Source organism: Vicugna pacos, chromosome 9 (assembly GCF_048564905.1).
Source record: "Vicugna pacos chromosome 9, VicPac4, whole genome shotgun sequence".
Lineage (NCBI taxonomy): Eukaryota > Metazoa > Chordata > Mammalia > Artiodactyla > Camelidae > Vicugna > Vicugna pacos.
Genome location: NC_132995.1, coordinates 23,709,313 through 23,731,383, shown reverse-complemented (window position 1 = coordinate 23,731,383; position 22,071 = coordinate 23,709,313). Strand labels below are relative to the sequence as shown.

The 22,071-nt window shown below is 43.1% G+C and overlaps 1 protein-coding gene and 1 long non-coding RNA gene across 2 annotated transcripts in view; both read right to left on the bottom strand.

Annotated features, from left to right (window-relative positions):
* Positions 1–22,071, bottom strand: part of LOC140698399 (uncharacterized) — a 122,040-nt gene that overhangs the window by 59,585 nt on the left and 40,384 nt on the right. The window contains exon 2 of the mRNA XM_072968738.1: positions 1,363–1,934. Coding sequence (XP_072824839.1) covers positions 1,363–1,787 — 425 coding nt within the window. The 5' untranslated portion in view covers positions 1,788–1,934. The remainder of the gene's footprint in view (positions 1–1,362; positions 1,935–22,071) is intronic.
* The window catches only part of LOC140698409 (uncharacterized), a 74,418-nt gene that overhangs the window by 39,344 nt on the left and 13,003 nt on the right, over positions 1–22,071 (bottom strand). The window lies entirely within an intron of this gene.

Genomic DNA, 22,071 nt, shown 5'->3' with positions numbered 1-22,071 from the left:
CATGCCTCTCCCCTTCCTTAAGTCATAGAGGTATGTCTGGGAGGAACAGAAAATTCATCCAGAGCCCGCTACATTGTCTCTCGCAGGTGGGACTCGTGTCCCCTGTGCTTCTCACTCACAGGGCTGGTCTAGACATTCTTTTTATCAATTCTCTAGCATCTTCTCCTCCAACTTACCAACAACCAGAGAGTAGGATCTGATCTTAGCTAAGTTCAAGAGTCACAGAGCACTTCCTTCACAGCGGGCCCAGAAACATGTGCCAGGTTCTCCGACCGTCACCTGTGGGACCACCATGAGCCCTCTCCAGACTCAAGGACAGAGGCCGTAGGCCGGGGGAACACAGCTTCCCTCACTCTCCCCAGCAAAGGTTTCCACGTCTCGGAAAAGGCATCTCACCCTCTTCTGCCTGAGGGACAGCACAACAGATACACCGGGAAACAGAGCTGAAGTTGGGGGGGTAGGCAGCCCAGAAGAGCTCGTCTGTACTTCCGAGGCAATGTGGGGCCGTTGACTTAATCACAGGGAAGAAGTGAGAATGAACATTTCCCTGCTCTTTCCCATACACCGTGATACGCCTTTCCCTGCATAAGGAGTTCATTCGGAAGTCCCCGGCGGTGTTTCTGATGTCCTAACTTGTCATGGAGGCTGTCGGGCAAGAAGAGAGGGCCTGAGCAGAATAGGTGCTGGGCCTGGGAGGCAGGAGACACCGGCTCCAGCCCCAGCTCAACCAGCTCCTCTTTCCGCCTCTCGGGGTTCAGCATCTCATCTATAAGCAAAGGGATGAGACTGTCCCAGGACAGGCTGCCCAACAGAAATGAAATGAGAGCCATGTAAATAACGTTTCCCATTTGCCACGTTTAAAATGGTAAACAAAGAAACAAACCAACAAACAAAAAACAAATACTAGAAACTGATTTTAAGAACAGATCTTACTTAATCTACTGTATGTAAAATACTATCATTTTGACATGTAATCAATATGGGAAGTAAAGAGATAGTTTATATGCTTTTACTAGACAAGCCTCAGTGTCTGATGTGCATTTGACCTACAGCACATCTCAGCTGAGTCCAGCCTCCTCCCCAGTGCTCCTAGCATCAGTGGCTTTGGCTACTTTATTGGACAGCAACCCCAGGGGTCCCACCATGGTCATGGCTGTAAAGCGGGAGTAAGTGTCCACACTAACCCTAAAAGGATCTCTCTGAAACAAAGGCGGATTCACTTTGAAATGTCTGTAAACCGGCGGGCTGCATCTCCATCCCCCCTTGGCTACAAGACAGACTTCTTCCTTGCTGATCCCTTTCTGGATGTAGGGAAGCAATCCGGCACAAAGCCAGGGTGGACTGGCCTCCAGGTAAACTTACCTGCTGTCTGTGTCCAGTCCCATGAAGTCCTCCATCTCAAACGGGATGCAGGGGAGGGGGATCTTGTCCCCAGAATTCTTGGGGCCACCATCCAGCCACTTGGACTTGAGCAAGATGAAGAGTGACTCAGTGAAGTCCTCGATCCTCTTCTCCACCACCCTGCAGTCCTCTAAATTTGAAGGCAACGTCGGTGCGCGGCTGCTCGACTTCCTCCACATGCAGTACAAAGACAAAGAGCTGAGAGTCATTATCGAGGTGCCATACAGCTCCTCTGCACGTGGAGCTTCTCCAAGGCCTTGGCAGAGAGACAGTCGGTAATGGTGACAAGGCCCACGACCTTGCAGTGTTTCTGGAAGACGCTCCACCCATTCTCGGGCACATAGCGGTGCCTGTAGTGGATACAGAGTGTCCACTGGGAGCCACATGGGCTGATATGGCTCACCGAGGTGAGTAGCTGATAGATGCAAAAGAAATTCTCCTCTGAGATGATCTCCATGGTTTGGACTACAACGGGAAGAGTCTGGTGGTCCTCAGCACACTGCACGTAGTCAGGGATGCTCATGTTGCAGGCCCTGCCGAGACAGGAGAGGAGATCGAGGTACATACTCTGCTGTGTGCTATGGGCCCATCTGGGTTGCGGTGACCTGGTGTGTACCAGACAGAAGGCAAGGGAAGCCAAAGCAAATCCGGGGGTACAGTTTGTCCTCATAGTCTGCACATGGCTACTGTAGCTCGGATCACATTACCCAGTTTTTGGTCTAGGCTTCCTGCCCCTGCAGAGAAGTGTCATTTCTTATTTTATATTTCCAAGCACCTAGCAAGGCTCTGATATAAAGTCACTACTCAAAAATGCTGAATAAAGAAATGAACAAAGGATATGCTTTCCCCAAACTCCTTCAGCAGAATATAAAGAAAAGGACCACAGTAGGATCAAAAGATCTGGAATTCTATTCAATTTATTTGAACCCCTTAGCTTCATAGTAATGGATAAGAAAACTTGCCTTGGGGTAGAGGGTACTGTTCATTGGTGGAGCACATGCTTAGCATGTACGAGGTCCTGGGTTCAAACCCCAGTACCTCATTTTAAAAAATCAAACAAATAAATACACCTAATTTCCCTCCTGAAAAAGTATTTTTTAATTCAAAAGTCAAAAAACACCTTGCAATTGACACAACATTGTAAACTTGACTATACATCAATTAAAAAAAATCCTTGCCTTGCAAGAATATATCTGGATTACGGATGTTTGCAAATGTAAAATGCCTAGGGTACCACCTGCATAAAAAGTGGTGACTGTACAAATGTACTATCCCCCCTTTATGAGCTATTCTTCCTTTGGGGGAGTTATAACCTCTCAGAGCTAATTTTCTCAGTTTAAAAAATATAAACATTACCTGGTTCTCAGTACTGCTGAAGAATCAGATAACCCTAAGAAAGCATCTGACCCACAGAATTTACTCAATAAATGTTTTTTGAATGAATGAATAAACAAGCAAAGTGAATGCTGCTCCCTGCCAAAGACCATCATAATGATACTTCCTGGAAATCCCAAGCCCACGTTCACCAGACTCTGCACTAACAATGTGGGTGACCTGGACAGGCCTGTGTGCTTCTCTAAGCCCCAATTTAATCGTGGATAGAAATGAGGGCAATAACACAAACCTCAAATTGTTAGTGAGTCAGTAATGAATTGTACCCCAATATTGCAAGATGGAACCATTAAGGAAAACTGGGCAAAGAGTCCATAGGCTCTCTCCATATTATCTCTTACTACCACATGGGAATCTACATTACATCTCAAAATAAAAAGTCTAATTTTTTAAAGAGGTGTTCGAGGTTAGGTGAGCTCACTGTCTCAAATAAGGAACACACAGTACAAATAGGACAATGCCCAGCCCATGAGATACACTCAGTTAACATTCCCACTGAGCCCACTAGTCCCTCCAACTTCTAATGGTGTCCACTTCCAAGAGCCCATGTGACCATCCTTGTTCTAATTTTCTATTTCTAATTTTTTTCTTTTCATTAAATAGAAACACCCAATTCCATAGAATGCTTACCAGATATCATGATGGCAGCCCTTCAAAACCTGACCACAGAGATCATGATGGCAGCCCTTCTTGGTGAAACAATAAAATGAATAGCCATTTTCACAAGACCTCTGAGTAAATCTACTAGGGAACTTCATCCTGGACTGAGGAAGAGGACTGGGGAGCAGGGGGCATTCAGGGGCACAGAGAATCATGGGCCACCTGTCCCACGATGGACTTTAGACTCACCCTCACCCTTCAGGAACTACTAAATACACACAGACAGAGTGCTATGGACAAGATTTTTTTTTTTTTTAAACAAATCCCTGAATCCCTAGCAGGTCTTGTTTCTACCCATACACAAATGGCTTATGTGCATAATGTTTCACAAAAGCCTTAAAATATTATCACCCCAACTTGACACATCAAGAAACTGAGGTAGAGTAGTTTATCACATTCTACAAGATTAGAGAGAGGCCACGTCAGACACCGTATTTAAATCCAAGCCCCTGCTCCAGTGCTCACACTAGAAAGTGTGACATACTGCCCCTTTCCTGCCCTCTCCCTGCAATCAATCTCTGAATAGTCTTTTCTGTGTCACCTGGAATCACAATCACATTCATTTTCCACAAAGAGCTATGTCACTCCTTGGAGGACTTTTCAAAATCTAAAGGGTTGGTTTGAGAGGAGAGATTTGCATTTTCTGTTTCTCAAAGGAAACATGGCTTTAAAAGAAACTGAAAAGTAGTTATCTAGTCTAAGCCCTCATTGTGCAGAGAAAGAACCGGAGGCTCAGAAGAGATGAGGAAAGGGCCTTATTAACAAATATTGCCTCAGCGCAGCACCAAGCCAGACCTGGCACTTCTAGGGGAGGATCTGGAAGGCCCAGGAGAATGAGTGTTAGAAAACAGAAAGAGAAGAAGCATACAAGGCCCCGTCTCTTCACCACCATAACATGAATTTCCACCAAATTACCCAGAATGGGTGCAGCCAATATTAAGTTTGTCAAAAGAGGTTATAGAATTCTCAACCATAGTGGAAATTCCAACATTTACTGTGCTTTTTTCCCAGTTCAAGCATCAATTCAGTGGGCACTCTGTACCAGGGACTACACGAGGCCTGGGGTTCTCCCAAATACAGATCTCTATTACCACGTGTGCAAACCACATTAAGGCCACCAGAAGAAAAGCGCCCACAGATAAGATGGAATTACTGAAACTGAAAGCAGCAAAAGAGCATATATTACTAGGAAAAATGGTGCTCCTAGTAATGGACTCATGGACATAGAAAGCAAACTGTGTTTAGCAGGCAGGAAAGGGGGGATTAACAGATACAAATTAGTAAATATAAAATAAATGACAAGGACCTGCTACATAACACAGGGAACTATATTCAATTTCTTGTAGTGATTTATACTAAAAACAATCTAAAACATATATATATACATATGCATATGTTTATAACTGAATCTCTGCTGTACACTTGAAACTAACATTGTAAATTGACTACACTTAAATAAAAAATAATTTTAAAAAATAAGTAAAAATAAATGCAATGCCATTAAGAAAAAATAAAAGAACTCTCTAATCCCCTTAACTGTAGGTGGTCGAGAAATCTAGCTGCAAACACCAAGTCCACTGGATCACTCCAGCACTGGCTGACACTCTTTCTGACCATCAGAGAGTCACTTGCTTCACTGAGGTTACTTTTCTCTTCTGTGAAAGGCTACAGTTGCAACTAACGATGTATAGAATCTCATCATTCACAAGCCCAAAAAGTAGTGAGGACTTCACATGGGCCAGGCTCCGGTCAGATGAAAAGATAGGGTCCCAGATATATTCATGGGCAGAAGAAGTTTATGCCATAAAGGTATAAATTCTTCCTGTTTTGATAGACAGATTCATTTCAATTCTGGTTAGAATTCCTACCAGATTTTTCTTGGAATATAACAAGTTAATTTATGGTCAGGAATAGCCAAGAAATTTCTTTAGAACCACCACTTGGGAGGGGTGGATAGGTCATTCATTTCCACTGCTCTTTCTGAAGTGATGAAAACGTTCTGGAATAATAATGCATGCACCACTGTGAATATGCAAAAAGCTGCTGAATTGTACCATTTAAATGGATGGAATTCATGGTGTGTGAACTATATCACAATAAAACTGTCCTATGAAAATTATTTCTTGACAATTATTTTTCAGTTTATACACTAGTCTGTCCCACAATTTAAGAAAAACAAAAAACCTAAACAAGCCAAACTATGCCAGGAGCACTTTAGGACTGCAATATCCCTGGGTCTCCAAGGCCTCTGGTGGTGCTGTTCCTCTTAACACACACTAGCTGGGCTGGGCTAGTTAGGGACTGTAACTATCTTTTGAAAATCGAGGATCACTCCTTTCACCCTGGGAGAGGGAAGGAAGGAGGATGTCACAGCCTCATGCCTTCAGCACATTTTTAACAGAACCAAGCCCTGCTTTCACCACTGCAATCCCTCTCACTATAAAAACACGTGACATCAACAAGCACCTCCATCATAACACCTGAAAGCGTTCAAGGTACTTACCTGCTGCAGAAACATGGAGGGGGGAGACAGAACCTCGCTTAGCAGTGACGCTCCCTTTTCCCAACTCCACCAGGAGAAGCTGGGCGTTAGAGCCGGAGGCTTTCAGCCCAGGTAGCAGCGCCCACGCCACAGAGCTGGTCCTCAGGGAGCGGGAAAGGGAGAGCAGGGCAGCCCCGGGGTCGCGGGGCAGGGAAAGCGGGGAGGGGGACGCGGGCTGCAGCCTCGCTCGGAGGACAGCCCCAGCCCCAGTCCCAGGCGCCCGCCCCCGTCCGGGTCCGCAGACCCCGCCCGCCCGGGACACAGCCCGCCCAGGGGCGGGGACGGGCCGGCGGACGAGGAGAGGAAGCCCGGGAGGAGAGGACTAGCGGGAGGGAGAGGGGAATGGGACGCCAGCCGCGGACTGAGGGGATCCCGGCTGGGTGAGAGGTGGCAGGTGCACACCAGGCCCTGGACACTGTGGCCGGGGCGCCGGGGCAGGTGGCGCTGGCAGAGGGGTCTGGCCTGAGCAATTCATCTGAACACGGGCTGACTAGCGCCCTTGGGGTCTGTGACAGGCGGACCGCCCTCCCGCAGCCGCCTGACCCCTTTCCTGGGAGCCCCCCACCTTGCACTTCCACAGTCAGAGGCCCCGGCCCCAGGCAGGAACCAAAGGCCTACCGGGCGACGTAGTTGAGAAGCCTTTGGGCCCGATCCCCGGCTCGGATATGGAGCTCCCAACCAGCGGACCACTTGGCACTGACTGCGCATGCGCAGGAGGGCCAGCGATCCTCTCTGGGTTCTGTGAGAGAAGGTGGGACAGCGAGGGAGGGAGAAGATGGGAGCGGGTGGAGAGGACGGGAAAATTGGAGGGATACAGATGGACAGGATGAGCAGAGAGAAGGAAGGGCTCTGGAGAAGGGAGGGTCTTAGCGGAGTTGGAGAAAAAAAAGCTTTACCTCTGGGGCACCCCTAGGCGGCAGACCTGCCTCTGTACCCTTCTGTTACCCTTCAAGCCCCGCAGCTCAATTTTACCACCGTGATCCAACCCTCCGTCCGATGCTTCTGCAGAAACCCTAGGGAGATCACACCCGTTGCCCCCACGCGGAGCTGGGTTTTCTGTTGCTCTGAGAACCAAGCACCCGCAGGTGTTGTCGCTCAGAACTACCTTGGGAAGAGCACATATTCCCCTTTTACACGCTGGGAAACAGGCAGGCAGGATCTCTGCCTTAGCTCCACTGTCCCAGGTGTTGGGCTGGCGGGGAGCGGGATGGTACAAGATCAGAGCCCCAGACAGAGCAGACTGCCTGAGTGTTGGTGCATAGTCCCCATCCCTCCTGGGTAAACCATACCCACCCTAGTGGAAACATCAAGGGCTCACAGTAGTTCCCTGGGTGTGGGAGAGCTGTCCTCATGTGAAGGAAAAGTCCAGCTGGGCTAACAAGCTAAGTCACAAATCTAAGTGTGATAAGTGTCAGTTTACTGATCTAAATTCTGCTGGGCTATCTCGTAAATCTGAAGTTTAGTGTCAGTTTATTGGCCTAACAACCTAACTCGTAATTCCAAGCTCAACAAGTGTCAGTAATGTGATCTGTTACAAATTGATAAGCTCCAGTGTACTTATTCCTTGCTTTTTGTTCTTTGAGCCTTATTGGCTAATCCCCCCTTACTTGTAATTAAGCCTTTAAAACCTCATGTGCACGTCTTGGAGGTACTCAAAACTTCGGAGCCGAAGCCCCTCTGAGCCCACCGGCATAATAATTCTGAGTACTCCAACACTCCGATTGGTGCTTTTTTCTTGGCTGGCCTGTTTCCATAACACTCAGCTCCAGTGCCCAGCTTTCTAGGTAGATAGGAGTGTTACCAAGTCCAAATTCATTCTCCTCAGTGCAGGACAGGCCAATAAGTTGGGAGACCAGATGTTGGGGCATGGAATAGCAAGTTTCTGTAGACCTAGATGGCAAACAAATGTCCTGGAAAACCATCTCCCCAAGTCACAATTCAGGCTCCTTTCCTATGTGCTTGGTTAGTGCAAACTTCTTAGTGTAGGAATTCCTTCTTGTTAGAATCCTTTGTTCTTGCAGCTATCTGCGTGGGTCAGATCCCTGTAAACCTCCAACAAAAGAAACGTTATTTTCTATTCTGCAATTTGCTATCTTTTAATGAATGAAAAAGTGTTAAATATCCTTAAAGGTCAGAGCCTTCAGAATAGGGTCTCCTGTTTATTTCAGGCTCTAGGCAACATTGTTTTACAAGCAAGATGAAGCCTAGGTGACAGAGCACAGGGTTAAATTCAAAGGAACAAATCTAATATGGAGTCAGATTTGTTCTGTTATATTACCCGGCCAGAAGCCACTTGAGGATTTAAATCCCTTTAAGTTAAAAATAACTAAAATTTTAAAGGAATTTACATACATAGGTGGGAATGTGCAAAGCATATCTGGAAAAGCACCCAAAGGATAGTAAACAGAGGCATCTCCAGAGAGGGCTGAAAGAACAGAGGATGAGGGAAAACTTCTTTCACTTGTGTATTTTTGTGCTCTGTTTGAGTTTTTTTAAACCATTTCCTTGTATTTCTTTTTCAGATAAAAGAAATGTGTAATGGAGCAAAGGAGTAATTAGCTTAGCAAATACAGCAGCCATGGAATCACTAGTCATCACTTTTGATTTAAGCCAGAAAGCATTTTTTGACTCTCTCCAATGGGCTCTGTCCTGTTTTAAGACTTCTATTAATATTATTATTATTATTATTATTATTATTATTATTATTATTACTATTACTACAAGTACTACTACTATGACTATTACTATTATTACTATTATTTTATGAAATAATAACACGGTTTACCTCACCCCTGCCCATGGCTGGTGGAAAACCAACTGAGTTTTTCTTGAGTTGTTTTCCAAGGAGTAGAGATGAGTTTATAAACAGAACACATCTTCAGGGCAAAACAGGCAGTGTGCATTACCAGCAGGCCAGACAGCAATGAAGGGTTTTCAATAGAGGCACCCAGAAGCTGAGAGAGAAAGCCTCCAGGACACTACAAAAAGCTGCCCAAACTGCCATCTCCATGGTACTACCGAAATAGGAAAGAACAAATCTGACTCCATATTTGATCTGTACCTTTGACTTTAACAAAGCCAAGTTAATATGCTCCGGTCTTTTCATGGGTTATGATGTCACAGAGGAAACGGACAGGTCAACAAGGAACCACTCTGCCGTGATCACGGAGCCGGGGAAAGGGATGGGCTGCAAGATGTATGAAGCAGCCGCAACTGTGCCCGTGCTTCTAGGCAGGTATCCAAAATCGCCTCGACAAGGTGTCAAACATTTGTGCCCATGTCCTCATCAACAGACATGTATTAAAGACAAATGGAAACATATAAAAGGCCAATACCCTTGCTGGGTACACCGTCCAAAGGACAAAGTCTCAGTTTGACAACTGGCCATCTCGGTTCCATGGGATTCATTCTTGGAGAACCTTAAAAACCACTCTTCTGTCCTCAAGAATTGCTGCATATTTGTCCTATCTTTGGCTCAGGGATGCAGCACGTTCAAGTGAACTTTAATGTCTGCACAGATTTGACTGTCTTTTTCCAGGTTCACTTGTCCATTCAAAAGAGGCCTGAGCTAAGTCCATCCTCCGTAAGATCTAGTCCCTCCAGTGACAGCTCATTGAGCCTGCAATTAAAAGCCAAGTGAACAAGCCTGTCCTCAGCTAAAAAGTTCACCCATCTTTCACTGTTTTCTTAATCTCCTCTCCTGGCTAATTGCAACAGACTAACACCTCCCTCCACCAAGATACCCAACTATGTCATTTTTCTCCCCAAAGAGAAAATAAGGTCCATAAAAGAGGAGACAACTCCATAGTCACCTCTGAATTCTTAGCATATAGTAGTGTCAATAAATACAACTCAGATTATTGTTAGTTTCCTTTAAAACCTTTCTGGTTATTTGAATGAGACCTTGGAAGAGAGGTGTTTGCTGTCCAGTGTCTTGATCCACAAGACTCTGGAGGCCTTTTTCGGAATAGCTGTTCACTGATTCATTCAAAACACAACTTATCAATCAAGGAGTAGCTGTGCTTTTCTGCCAGGAGTTTGTGGTCACTCTCATGCCAGAACAGCTTTAAACTATATCCTTACTTTGGATTTGTTATTTTTCCCCTCTTCCAACAAAATTGACTTTTCTTACTTTCTTGTCTTGAGGAATTTTTTTTTCCTATTTCACCCTTTAGTAAAGCAAGATTCTCAGGATGGGCTTGGCCCATTATATGATCACCCATCCAACTCCTAGTATGAGAGGTCTGTGGCTAACATCCTTCCCTCCTGTCAAGGCAACTGAAAATCAGTTCAGGAGCCAACCAGCACACCACGGCTTCTAACGCTCACGTATCTCTCAGAAACCCTGCTTTCTCGTTTGTCTTGGCTTCTGAGAATTTTCCCTCACTTTCTTAACAATGAGTTGTGCAGCTTGAAAGATGAGGAAGGAAGGTTTTATTTCTCAATCAGCATTTTAAGGAACTTGTGTAATGAAGGTTTTCAGGAGTTTCTAGAACCCTCCATTGCCGAGACAGAAAACACACTAGACATTTTCTAAATTTAGTTCTTATGTGCATTTTTTCTTTGCTTTTTTTTTCTTAACTGCTAACAGACATTTTTTAATAAAAAAAAAATAAGGCCCCAAAAAGAATAGAACACTGAAGGGGCAAACAAAATTAAAGGGCAAAGACAGAAAAATGATAACTACTCTACAAAGTTAATGTAATACATACACTATGTATCAGATCAGCAATTCTCAGTAACAGCTAATTGAAACATGACCATGAGGTAAAATTTCTCTCCTGTCAGGACATGGCCAACAGAAAATACAATTAAACCAACAAACTAATTTCCTAAGTCTGGCGAGGTACAGAAGTCTACAAGCTAAATGTGTCTTATTCTAGAAAAGAGGGAGTCTCACCAGCTCTTTTCTGTGGAGCCTGAGCCCACGGGAGGACGGTGAAGTGAGCTCTGTAAGTACCCAATTAGCAAAGTGAGTGATGAATAAATAGACGTGAGCTTTGATGACAGAGATAATACTACTATTCGTTTGTCCTTTAAAGTATGACTTCACGTTCAGTGATCAATACTTCGGCGTCCTTAGGAGTTGAGATTTTAGGAAAATGCACAACCTGGGCCCAGATCTCCTCTTTAAGCTCGTGACACTGCAGTTAGTTGTCTCAAAGGCAGCTCCAACTCCACATGCAAAGAGCTGACTTCACGGTGTTCCTCCCATAGCCGTCCTTACCAGGGCCCCTGGTCGGAGGGTAAGGTCTCCCTGCGTCTCCCAACTCAGGCCCATCACTCACAGATGTGAATGGACCCCTCCTTCAGGGACCAGATATCCTCAGACACCGAGTCCCACTACCCTCAACTGACCTACCAGATACTCACTGGCACTCACTCAGCACTGACTCTCTGCTGGAGACCACGCTGCACACTGCACAGTGTATCTCACTGGATCTCCACAATAGTCCTGGGAATTGGGTACATCACTGCTTCAATTGATTAGATAAATTGTTTCACTTCCTTGCGTGCGTCCTTCAAACTGACACGGCTACTAAGCCACAAGCCTGGGCCTGAAAACCACTTGAAAATTGGACACTGCTACACCTCGCAGCCACCCTACTCTGACTCATCACATCATCTCCTGCCAAGCCTTCTAAATGTTTCCAAACATTCTAGAAGACAAATATGAACTATGAGAGCACCCCACTCTCCTACTTAAAATCTGTCAATGATGGTTCACTCCCCTTAGGAGAAAGCCCAACCAGGCCTGAGCACAGCCTAAGGCCCCAACATCCGCTTTCCCTGCACGGCCGCGCCGCCTCACCCACCACGCAGCTCTACACGTGCCGTGTCTAGGACAGGGATGCTGACTCCGCACAACCCAGGGCTTGTCTCACTCGAACAATGATCACCTTCTTCAGTGTTCATCTTCTTCATTGCTGACTCTCACAAAAATGTTTTCTCATGATGAATCAATATCTTTTTCCTTACAACTGCCCATCATTAATAATGAGCTCCCCCCAAAAGAGAGAAGACCTAATTCTCAGTCTCCTTATCTGTAAAGTGAGAATAACAAGGAAATATGTGAGGTTTCAAGAGAAATAATATTCATGTGAGGCTGAGGGACAATTCCATCATACAGTAAGCATTCAATATGTGCTTACTTAATATTAATAAGAATATATTGCATTCTAGCAACCTTCAATCAATGTTTTATGACTTTGTCCAACAGACTACTGACAAACTGTTGGACGAACCACTTTGAGCAGATCAGCACAAGCATACTGGGAGAGGTAAGTGCTGACTCCACTTACAGCTGCAGCCACCCAGCACTACGGGGCGGGGGCAGTTTGCTCAAACTCTTACATGTTGCTTGAGCATTTAGTTCTCATTATAGAATAAAGACAGTTGTTCTTTAGTCAAAGCTCCTGAAACATAAATCTTCAAATATTGATGCAAATTAGGTTTCAAGTACAACACTCTCACTAGAATTTATTTGAAAATTATAGTCTTAGCTACTCCGCACATCAAAAGGGCATAATCTTAATGTATCTGACTAAATACACTGAAAGGGTTGTTTAAAAGTAATTAAGAAGAAGCCATTCAGAATAAGCTCTCAGTATCATCTGCACAAAGACCCACCCAAGGGTCTCATTTCTCACTTCCACATAGGTGTTTTCAAGTAGCTTACCTTGGGTCTTGGTTTCTTATAACACGGGGCGGGGAATAGTTGTGGATAGATTTATGTAGCAAATATATACCAAGGGTATTTGTTGTGAAGGAATTCTACAAATAAAAAGATTGATACATAGTCCCACCCATAAGAAATTCAGCCTTTCCATTTACAACAGCATTAAAAATAAAATGAGAGATACATTTAACAAAAATTTACAAGATTTGTACATTGAAATTTTTGAAGTATAACCAGAATAAATTTTAAAAGATCTACATATATGGAAGACATCCCATTTTCATGGAATGATTGACAATATTATTAAAAATGTTAAAAATCCTCAAAGTGAACTATATATTCAGTGGAATCCCTATCAAAATTCCAGCTGACTTCTATGCAAAATTGAAAAACTGATCCCAAAATTCACATGGACGTGCAAGGGGCCCAGGACAGCAAAAACAACCTTGAAAAAGAAGAGTAAAGTTGGAGGACTCACTTTAAAGTGTACTAAAATGCTATAGTACTAAGTCAGTATGATACTGGCATAAGTTTGGATAAATAAATCTAAAAGACACAATAAAATCCCACGGGGAAAAACTTACATTTACAGACACTTTTCCACTAGGGGGCCAAAAACACTCCATTGAAAGAATAGTCTATTCAACTAATGGTTCAGGGACAGCTGGGTATCTGCAGGCAAAAGAATCAATCTGGAATCTGAACACCCATATTTTATATAACAAATAAATTTAATTGAAAATAGATCACAGACAGAAATGTAAAAATTAAACCTATAAACTTTCTAAAAGAAGACACAGTATAAATCTTTGTGGGCCTAGGATAGGCTTTGGTTTCCTAGATACAAAACCAAGAGCACAAGTGATAGAAGGAAAAAGCAGATAAACTGGACTTCATCAAAACTAAAACCTTTTTCTTACAAAGGACATCATCAAGAAAGTGAAATGACAGGGGAAAAGGGTATCTCAAGTCAGAGAGTGTGTGCTTTGCAAAAAAATAAAATAAATCTTTACATCTAACTACCTCCCTTGTAAAGAAATTGTTTTAATGTTTAAAAAATATAGTTAAAGGACAATGTGCAGAATAGAAGAAAAATTTTGCAAAGCATGAATCTAATAAGAGAGTAGTATCCAGGATATATAACGAATGCTTACAACTGAAAAATACAAAAAAATACACCCAATTTTTAAATTTACCACGAATTTAAATAGATATACAAATGGCCAATAATCATATGAAAAGATGCTCAGCATCACTAGGGAAGTCAAAAACAAAATGAGATCTCATTTTACACCCACTAGGATGGTTATAACCAAAACATGGACAATAACAAATGTCGTTCAGGAGGCAGAGAAACCTCATATGTGTCCAGGGGAAAGGAACAATGTTGCAGCTTCTTTGGAGAAATCTGGTATTTCCTCAAAATCTTAGAGTTATATGTCTCAGCAATTCCACTCCTACATATAGAGTCATCTCTCAATATCCTTGGGGGGGTGGTTTCAGGAACCCCACACCCTGGATACCATAATCCAAGGATGTTCAAGTCCCTTTACAATCAACCATCTGGATTCATGTAGTGGAAACTACAGATATGGCGGGGCAAATGTACAGCCAACAGAATGAAAACATATTCTCATAAAAAATTTCACATCAATATTCATAGCAGTATCATTCAGAGTAGCCAAAAGTTACTAACAATATCCATCCATCAATGAACGGATAAACAAAATTACCAAGAATAGGCCCACAAACTTTTGGTCATTGAAACTTTGACAAAGGAGGTGAGAAAATACAATGGAGTAAAGACAGCCTCTTCAGCAAATGGTGTAGGGAAAACTTAACAACTGCATGTAAATCATTGAAGTTAGACTACTCCCACACAGAATATACAAAAATGAATACAAAATGTGTTAAAGACTTAAACATGTAGACAAGACACTATAAACCTCTTAGAAGCAACCATAGGCAAAACATCTGACATACATCTCAGCAATGTTTTCCTAGAGCAGTCTACTCAAGCAATAGAAAAACAACCAAAAATATACAAGAGGGATCTAATTAAACTTACAAGCTTTTGCACAGCTATGGAAACAGTAAGCAAAACAAAAAGACAACCAACCTATGGAATGGGAGAAAATATTTACAATAAATGAAACTGCTAGGGGCTTAATTCCCAGAATATGTAAACAGCTTTTACACTTAATAAGAAAGAAAAACAAACAATTCAATTCAAAAATTGGCAGAAGTCCTAAAGAAACATTTCTCCAATGAAGACGTACAAATGGCCAGTAGCCACATGAAAAAATATTCAATATCATTATCAGAGAAATGCAAATCAAAACTGCAATCAAGTATCACCTCTCACCAGTCAGAATAGCCATCATTCAGAAGTTCACTGACAATAAATACTGGAAAGTCTGCGGAGAATTGGGAACACACCTACACTGTGGTGAGGATACAGTTTGGTGGAGCCATTGTGGAAAAGTGTATAGATGTTCCTCTAAAGACATAAAATTGACCTCCCAGATGACCCAGCAATGCCACTCCTGGGCATATATCCAGAAGGAACCCTAATTGAAAAAGACACCTACACCCCAATGTACACAGCAGCACTATTTACAATATCAAGACATGGAAGCACCCGAAATGTCCACTGAGAGATGACTGGATAAAGAGGTTGTAGTATATTTGTCCAATAGACTACTATTCAGCCATAAAATAATAATAAAATAATGACATTGGCAGCAACATCAATGGACCTGGAGAATGTCATTCTAAGTGAAGTAAGCCAGAAAGAGAAAATACCATATGAGATTGCTCACATGTGGACTCTAAAAAAAAAAATAGAAAGAAACAAAAAAATAAACTTATCTACAGAACAGAAACAGACACAGAGACATAGAAACCAAACTATGGTTACCAGTGGGGAGAGGGTGTGGGAAGGAATAAACTGGAAGTTCAAGATTTGCAGATACTGAGTATGTAAAGAATAAACAGCAAGTTTATACTGTATAGCACAGGAGAATATATTTAATATCTTATAGTAACTTATGTTTAAAAAGAGGATGAAAATTAATACAGGTAGGTTCCTATTTAGCTGAAGTGTTGTGCTGTACACAAGAAACTAACACAAAATTATAAACTAACAAGACTTCAATGAAAATATTTTTAAATAGACCAAAAACGAAAAAAAAAAGGAAAAGGATATTATCAAGCAAAAAGAATAAAGTACTGATTCAGGCTACAATTATGGATGAACCTTGAAATTTTATGCTAAAATAAGCCAGACACAAAAAGCCAAATAGTGCGCTTTAAAGTGAACTGTATCTAAGCGTTTATTGTACTACTCCTGTAAATTTTCCAGAGGTTTGAAATCTATCAATATCAAAATAAAATGTATTATGCATTAAAAACTTAAAACGCTTCCTCACAGGAGGGCTTTAATTATTAAATGCAGAAACGCATATAAAGCTCTTGGAAAAACAATTTGCATGTCCACACATAGTCACTGCTGTCACTGCCACTCAGAGGGTGGTGACAGCACTGATGAGAGCTGCCTCCACTCGCTCCCCTGCAGAAAGGAGTGAAGGCCTGAGCTCTGACAGGCAGGGTGAGCGTGAACCTGGGTCAGACACAGCCACGTCCCAGACTCTGCATTACCCAACTTTCTTACACAAACTGCAACATGTAATGTAAACACGCTAGAGGGATGTATCTTACAACACAGGGAATACAGACAATGTTTTACAGTAACTATAAATGGAGCATCTATTGTACACCTGAAACTAATATCATATTTTAAATCAGCTATATTTTTATGAAAAATTAAAAAATATTTTTAAAATGCTATCACTTTAATATTCAATTCGGTTTTTAAGTTACTACTAAACAGCTCAGAATGTATAAAAGCATTTAATTGTGCTGTTTGCTTACATATTTATTTACATTCAGCCTCTTGCTAAAAGAGAATTTAAACAATTCTGTTAAACACAGCTTAACAACCATAACAACAAAAAGGCAAAACTGAGAGTGAAGAGAAAATGAAGATTCAATACTTAAATGAAACCAGGGGGAAGTAAACTCATAAAAATGGATTCCATGAAGTCAGGGCAAGTGTTAAGGCTGACTAGAAATTCAGCTGTAGGATTCTTGGCAGCGAAACCAAAAAGAAAAGATGATGGGGCGGGTGGTAGAGCGTGTGCTTAGCGTGCACGGGGTCCTGGGTTGAAGCCCCAGGGCTTCCACTAACAGGTTCATACATCTAATTAACTGCCCCCCTAAAAGATCACCAAAGAAAAGAAAAAGAGAAATTTCTTTCCCAAAGAACCCTGATATTAAATTTGGATTAAATATTAAAAAAAAGAAAAAAAGAAAAATTCAAAAGATAAGTGACACTGAAGGAAAACCCCAGCTGGGCTAACAAGCTAAGTCACAAATCAAAGTGTGATAAGTGTCGGTTTCCTGATCTAAGTTTTGCTGGGCTACCTGGTAAATCTGAAGTTTAGTGTCAGTTTACTGGGCTAATAAGCTAACCCGAAAATCCAAGGTCAACAGTTGTCAGTAACGTGATCTGTTCCAAATTGATAAGCTTCAGTGTACTGATTCCTTGCTTTTTGTTGTTTGAGCCTTATTGGGTAATAGCCCCATACTTGTAATTAACCCTATAAAACCTCATGTGCACGTCTTGGAGTTGCTCAGAGCTTTGGAAAAGAAACCCCTCTGAGCCCGCCAGCGTAATAAATCACAGTACTCCAACCCTCTGTGTGATTCTTATTTCTTGGCTGGCCTTTTGTTTCCATAACAACACAAGCGATAATGCCCGTGAGATAAATCTGGGGAGGCTGCTGGTAAATCCCCATGTCTCACGTGGGAAAATCTGAAACATCCTTCTCACCACTCAGAGTCATCATAAGCCCACACCACACCTCCTGCCCTTAAATGCAGGAGCACGGTTAGGGCCCGGCCTTTGCTGTCTTTGTGTCATCACAGTGATACAGGATGGAAGGGGGAAGAGCACAGCCATTCAAGGAAGGCCGCAGCAATTGACATCAAAATGGTGAAGGATTCAACCCCCAATAGGCCTTGAGGCTCAGGATGAAGAGATTTAACTTCTAGCAGATCTTGAGATTCAGTAAACACCCATTGTAATAGTAACGTGGTTAATAACATGCCCCAGGCACCATGGCAGTCCCAATGCTAGCCACAAAAGGTCAAAGGGTGGGAAATGGCCAACTCCCTGGGAATCCTAGCCCCTTGCCCTAAGGCTGGTCCTTCTACTTATTAGCATATGAAACCACCAAGCCCAAGAAAACAAGCAACACAGCGCCACCTCGCGGTCACCACTCTCTGTCCCTCTTTGGAGAAGACAGACCTTCTGTCTGTGGGGTGTGTACCTACTTCTAATCTGTGCATGAAACCCCCACACCTCGTGACGTTTCTCTTGCATTTCAATGTATCTGTCTGAATATATATACCTTTACTCAACACTGGCTTGCTCTTGAATTCTTTACTGCATGAAGTCAAAGAACAAAATCTGGTGGGGCACATCCCAGGGGCTCAACGAAAGCCTGGGACACAGCCCTTCTCATGCCCAACGTTTTTTATTCTTGTATCAACAGGACTGGGCTGTGAAGGGAGGTCTGAGGCCCCAGCTAAGGGACAGAACCAGCTTCCAGGGTTCCAATTTGCAGGCAGCCTCTCCCCCAGCTTGGGCCTTGGGGTCTGCCCGGTTCTCTGTGTTTCTCTGTTGTGCTGACTCCCCAGCCATACAGCGTACTCCTAGGCCTGTCCCCACAAAACCCTTCTCTCCAAAATACAAGCACGTCATGTCACAATCCTCTTGTTCAACCAGGAAATGTTCAGCCCACTTTTTTCCTCCCCAATAAATTACCCAACTGTCCTCCCTCCCATCACATCACTTCTTTCTTTGTGAGAACTCTGCACTCGCCACACCCCATCATGAACACAGGTGTCTTGCTGGCTGTGACCGAGATGTTTCTTTCTCACACAGCAAGCGTCCTTTCACTTTCCCCTTGTTACCTTAAAAAAGCCTTTCCTGAGTCACCCACCCCTCTGATTATGAACTCACAATGTGCTGAAGTTGCAGTCACTATGTGCATACATCCCAGTTTTGGCTAGGTTTCCATCACAAGATCTTCATTAAGGAGCTGCATCAAGAAGTTATACAGGGTATTCTTACATCAGAGTGGAGGAACCTGCAAAAAATTTAAACGGCTTTGAAGAGAGTGTTAACCAGGGACAGAGATGTCGCGGGTCCTAGTCAAAAGTGTCATGAGGAAAAATGTTCTCCCAAGGCTCAGAGTGGCTTCTGAACACAGAATCCTCAGGGAGGAGGTGACAGGCAGTGATTAGGGTGGGTGATACAGGTTACGCTCCCCCAGCTGGGGAAGAATAGGTTTTTTTCTTGTTTTCCAAATAATTTCTTACTACCTTTTTCTCTTATTGCCACATACCATTTCCTACGAATTAAGCATATCAATGTCAGTCATTTGGGCCACTTGGGAGAAGCTACACGATGCCATTCACAGGGATGGGGCATGACAGCCACACCAGTCTAGGTTGAAAGACCAGTGGGGGTATTTGCAAGGTAATCACGGGCATGCAGCAAACTCCCCAGCTTCAATGACCTCATCTCAAAGCTGGGGTCAATAAAACTACCAAGCAAATTGCGTGAAGATTATGGCCAATATTTACTAGGTAAGTGCTCGTGAAAGCTGCCGCTTAATGGGGAATGAGTACGATCAATGAGGCCCTGTCTACCTGCCCACACGCGCCCTGCCTTCCTGCCTTGCTGCAACAGCAGAACTTGTTTAGCTGAGATGAACACCCCCAGAGCAGCCCAGACGGGAAAGCTCCCAGCTCTGCACGGCGAGACGTGTTCCTTTCCTTCTCAGAGCTGATCACAGTTTGCTGTCGTATGTGTTTATGTTTATCCCTTTTGTAACTCCCTCTCCTCCGGAGTTTTTGCTCAAGCAGCACAGGGCCAGGTGTGTCTTGGGTCCTGCCGGATATTCTGGGCAGGGAAACAGCCAACTCCATATCTGGCTCTGGTGCTGAACGGAGAGAGCAGAAGGCCCAGGGGCCCATGCTGAACTGAGGCCCCTGCACCCAAAATTATGGTCTGACCTTGGGCAAATTACACAGTCTTCTTTACCCTGAGATTCCTCATCTGTCCATGAAAATAACTGCCCATGTCACACAGAGTTACAAGTATTAAAGGAAATCAACAAATTCACAACCTAGCCAAGGGGCTACAAGTGCATCCTCAACAGACAAATGCTGCCTTTACGGCTCTGACGCACGCTAAGCGGGGCGGCCCCACACAGTGAACACTGCTAAGTGCCAGGGTGTTAAATGCTTCATGTGTGCTATAATACTCTTTAGATCTTACAACAATCCCAGGAAGAAATGAATATTATCATGCCCATTTCACAGATTCACCAACAGGTTGAGAGTATGAATTCTATTCCAAGGCCCTATGGTGAAGAAATGGCAATTTAAACCGGAATCTGGGCCCAGGCCTTGGCTCCATCTCTCTCCCATCCACCTGACCACTTGCCTATGAATTCCACCTGTCCAATATAAAAGTTTGCAGCCGGCCATTTCTTAAAAGCAATGTGTGCCACCGTTTGTCAATGTTGTTTAATTACCATAAACTGTTCTCAGAAACCACTACAGTAAAGAAAGTTGGACTTAAGGAATTCTGCATTGCGTTCTCCTGCAATGTGCAGGATCCCTTTCCTACACCTCCAAATCCAAGTGTATGCTTCCTCCATGTTTATGTTTGCATACGGCTTATTAAAGCAGAAGGTATCTGCAGTAATTCCATCTCGGTTGCTTTCCAAGTTTGCAGATTATCCATATTCGGTCTGTGAACGAAAATACTACAATGTGAATGAGAATACTGCAACCATGTCAGTAAACAAAGAATACTGATACCAAGTCATTAAAGGCTTCCGCCACTCCCCGGCGAGGACAGGCCTGCAGCCCAGCCACTGCAGCAACTCACAATGGTGCCCTCTGAGCAGACTCAGAATAAGAAAGGACGGGCTACTGGCCCGAGATAGCTAGGTGCTTGTCTAAAAAATGAATTCAGTGAGTCCTAATATTTGCTTCCTCCCATTCATACAAAATCACTAAATTCTTGAACTTGAGATACCTGGCTTTCTTTAGATAACAAGTAATCTTTTATTGTTCCAACAACCTGGTCTTTGTTGTAAAGCTCCTATATATCCTAGCTCTTCCTCAACCTCTTGGGAGCAGTCCCTCAGAGAGTTCTGAGAGACGGTCATCCTGGCTCGAGTCCTCCCGCCAAATAAAACATAACTCTTAACTTTTAGGCTGCACGTTTATTTCAGTCAACAGTTTTGGACACCATGAAGCACCACAGCAGATTTCTCTCCACTTGAACTCTCCAAGTAACCAGAGCCTTGGTACCAGCAGTGGCCCTTTGTGCTCATCCGCCTCCTCGGGGGGTCCAGATGAATTTGGCTGAGTCTCTCCTGGTTCTCAGATCTCACATATTGGTTGATGATCCTAAGTTTTATCTGGCGGTGTATCCAGGTACGTGGCCCTCCAGTTGAAAGAAACTGAGGTGAATTACCCACCCAGTGGAGACATCCCGAGTGGGTCCAAGTTGAAAGACACTGGGTTCAGGACTGAGTGGTTAGGTAAGAGGCTGGTCTAATGTTTTCCTCAATTTGGTTACCTCCATTGAATTTTTCAGGATAAAAGTAAAACTCTTATGAGGAAACTTTCAACTCCAAATTTTGGACCATCCTCCTGGCTGGTAACAGCTTTCTCGGGTGACAGGGAATCTTCCAGGAGTGGTAGACACAAAGACTTCATGCCACAGAGTTGTCCCTGTGGGAAATCTTACTAGCAAATTTATTCTGAGAACCCGACCTTACAATGGGGAATAGAACTTTCAAAAAAAAAAAAAAATAAAGAACAGAAAAGAAAAGAAAAAGAATGACAGATTGCCAGTCTCCAAGTAAAACCCCAGCCAGATTTATGTACATACAAAACTTACAACATTAATCGGGAATAAGAAAAAAAAAAAAAACTCACTCTGGAAATAACCAGGCCTGATAAAAACATTTTTTGGCATTCTGAACTTATAAAAACAAAATCCCCTTTAGTGGGAACTTGGATTTCTCTTCCTGTGTCCTTGAAATGTAAACGTTTTATCTTTCTCTGGATGTTTTAAGTGTGTGCATGTAAGTATATATATGTTTAGTTTAGTTTTTAAAGGAAACCTTGGACTCTGCCATACAAAAGTTTCAAGTATTGTGTACATACGGTGGCCACACAAATAAATTGGGATTCTAAGCAATTCTTTGATTGTACCAATTTTCAGATATTTTGCCATCTTAAA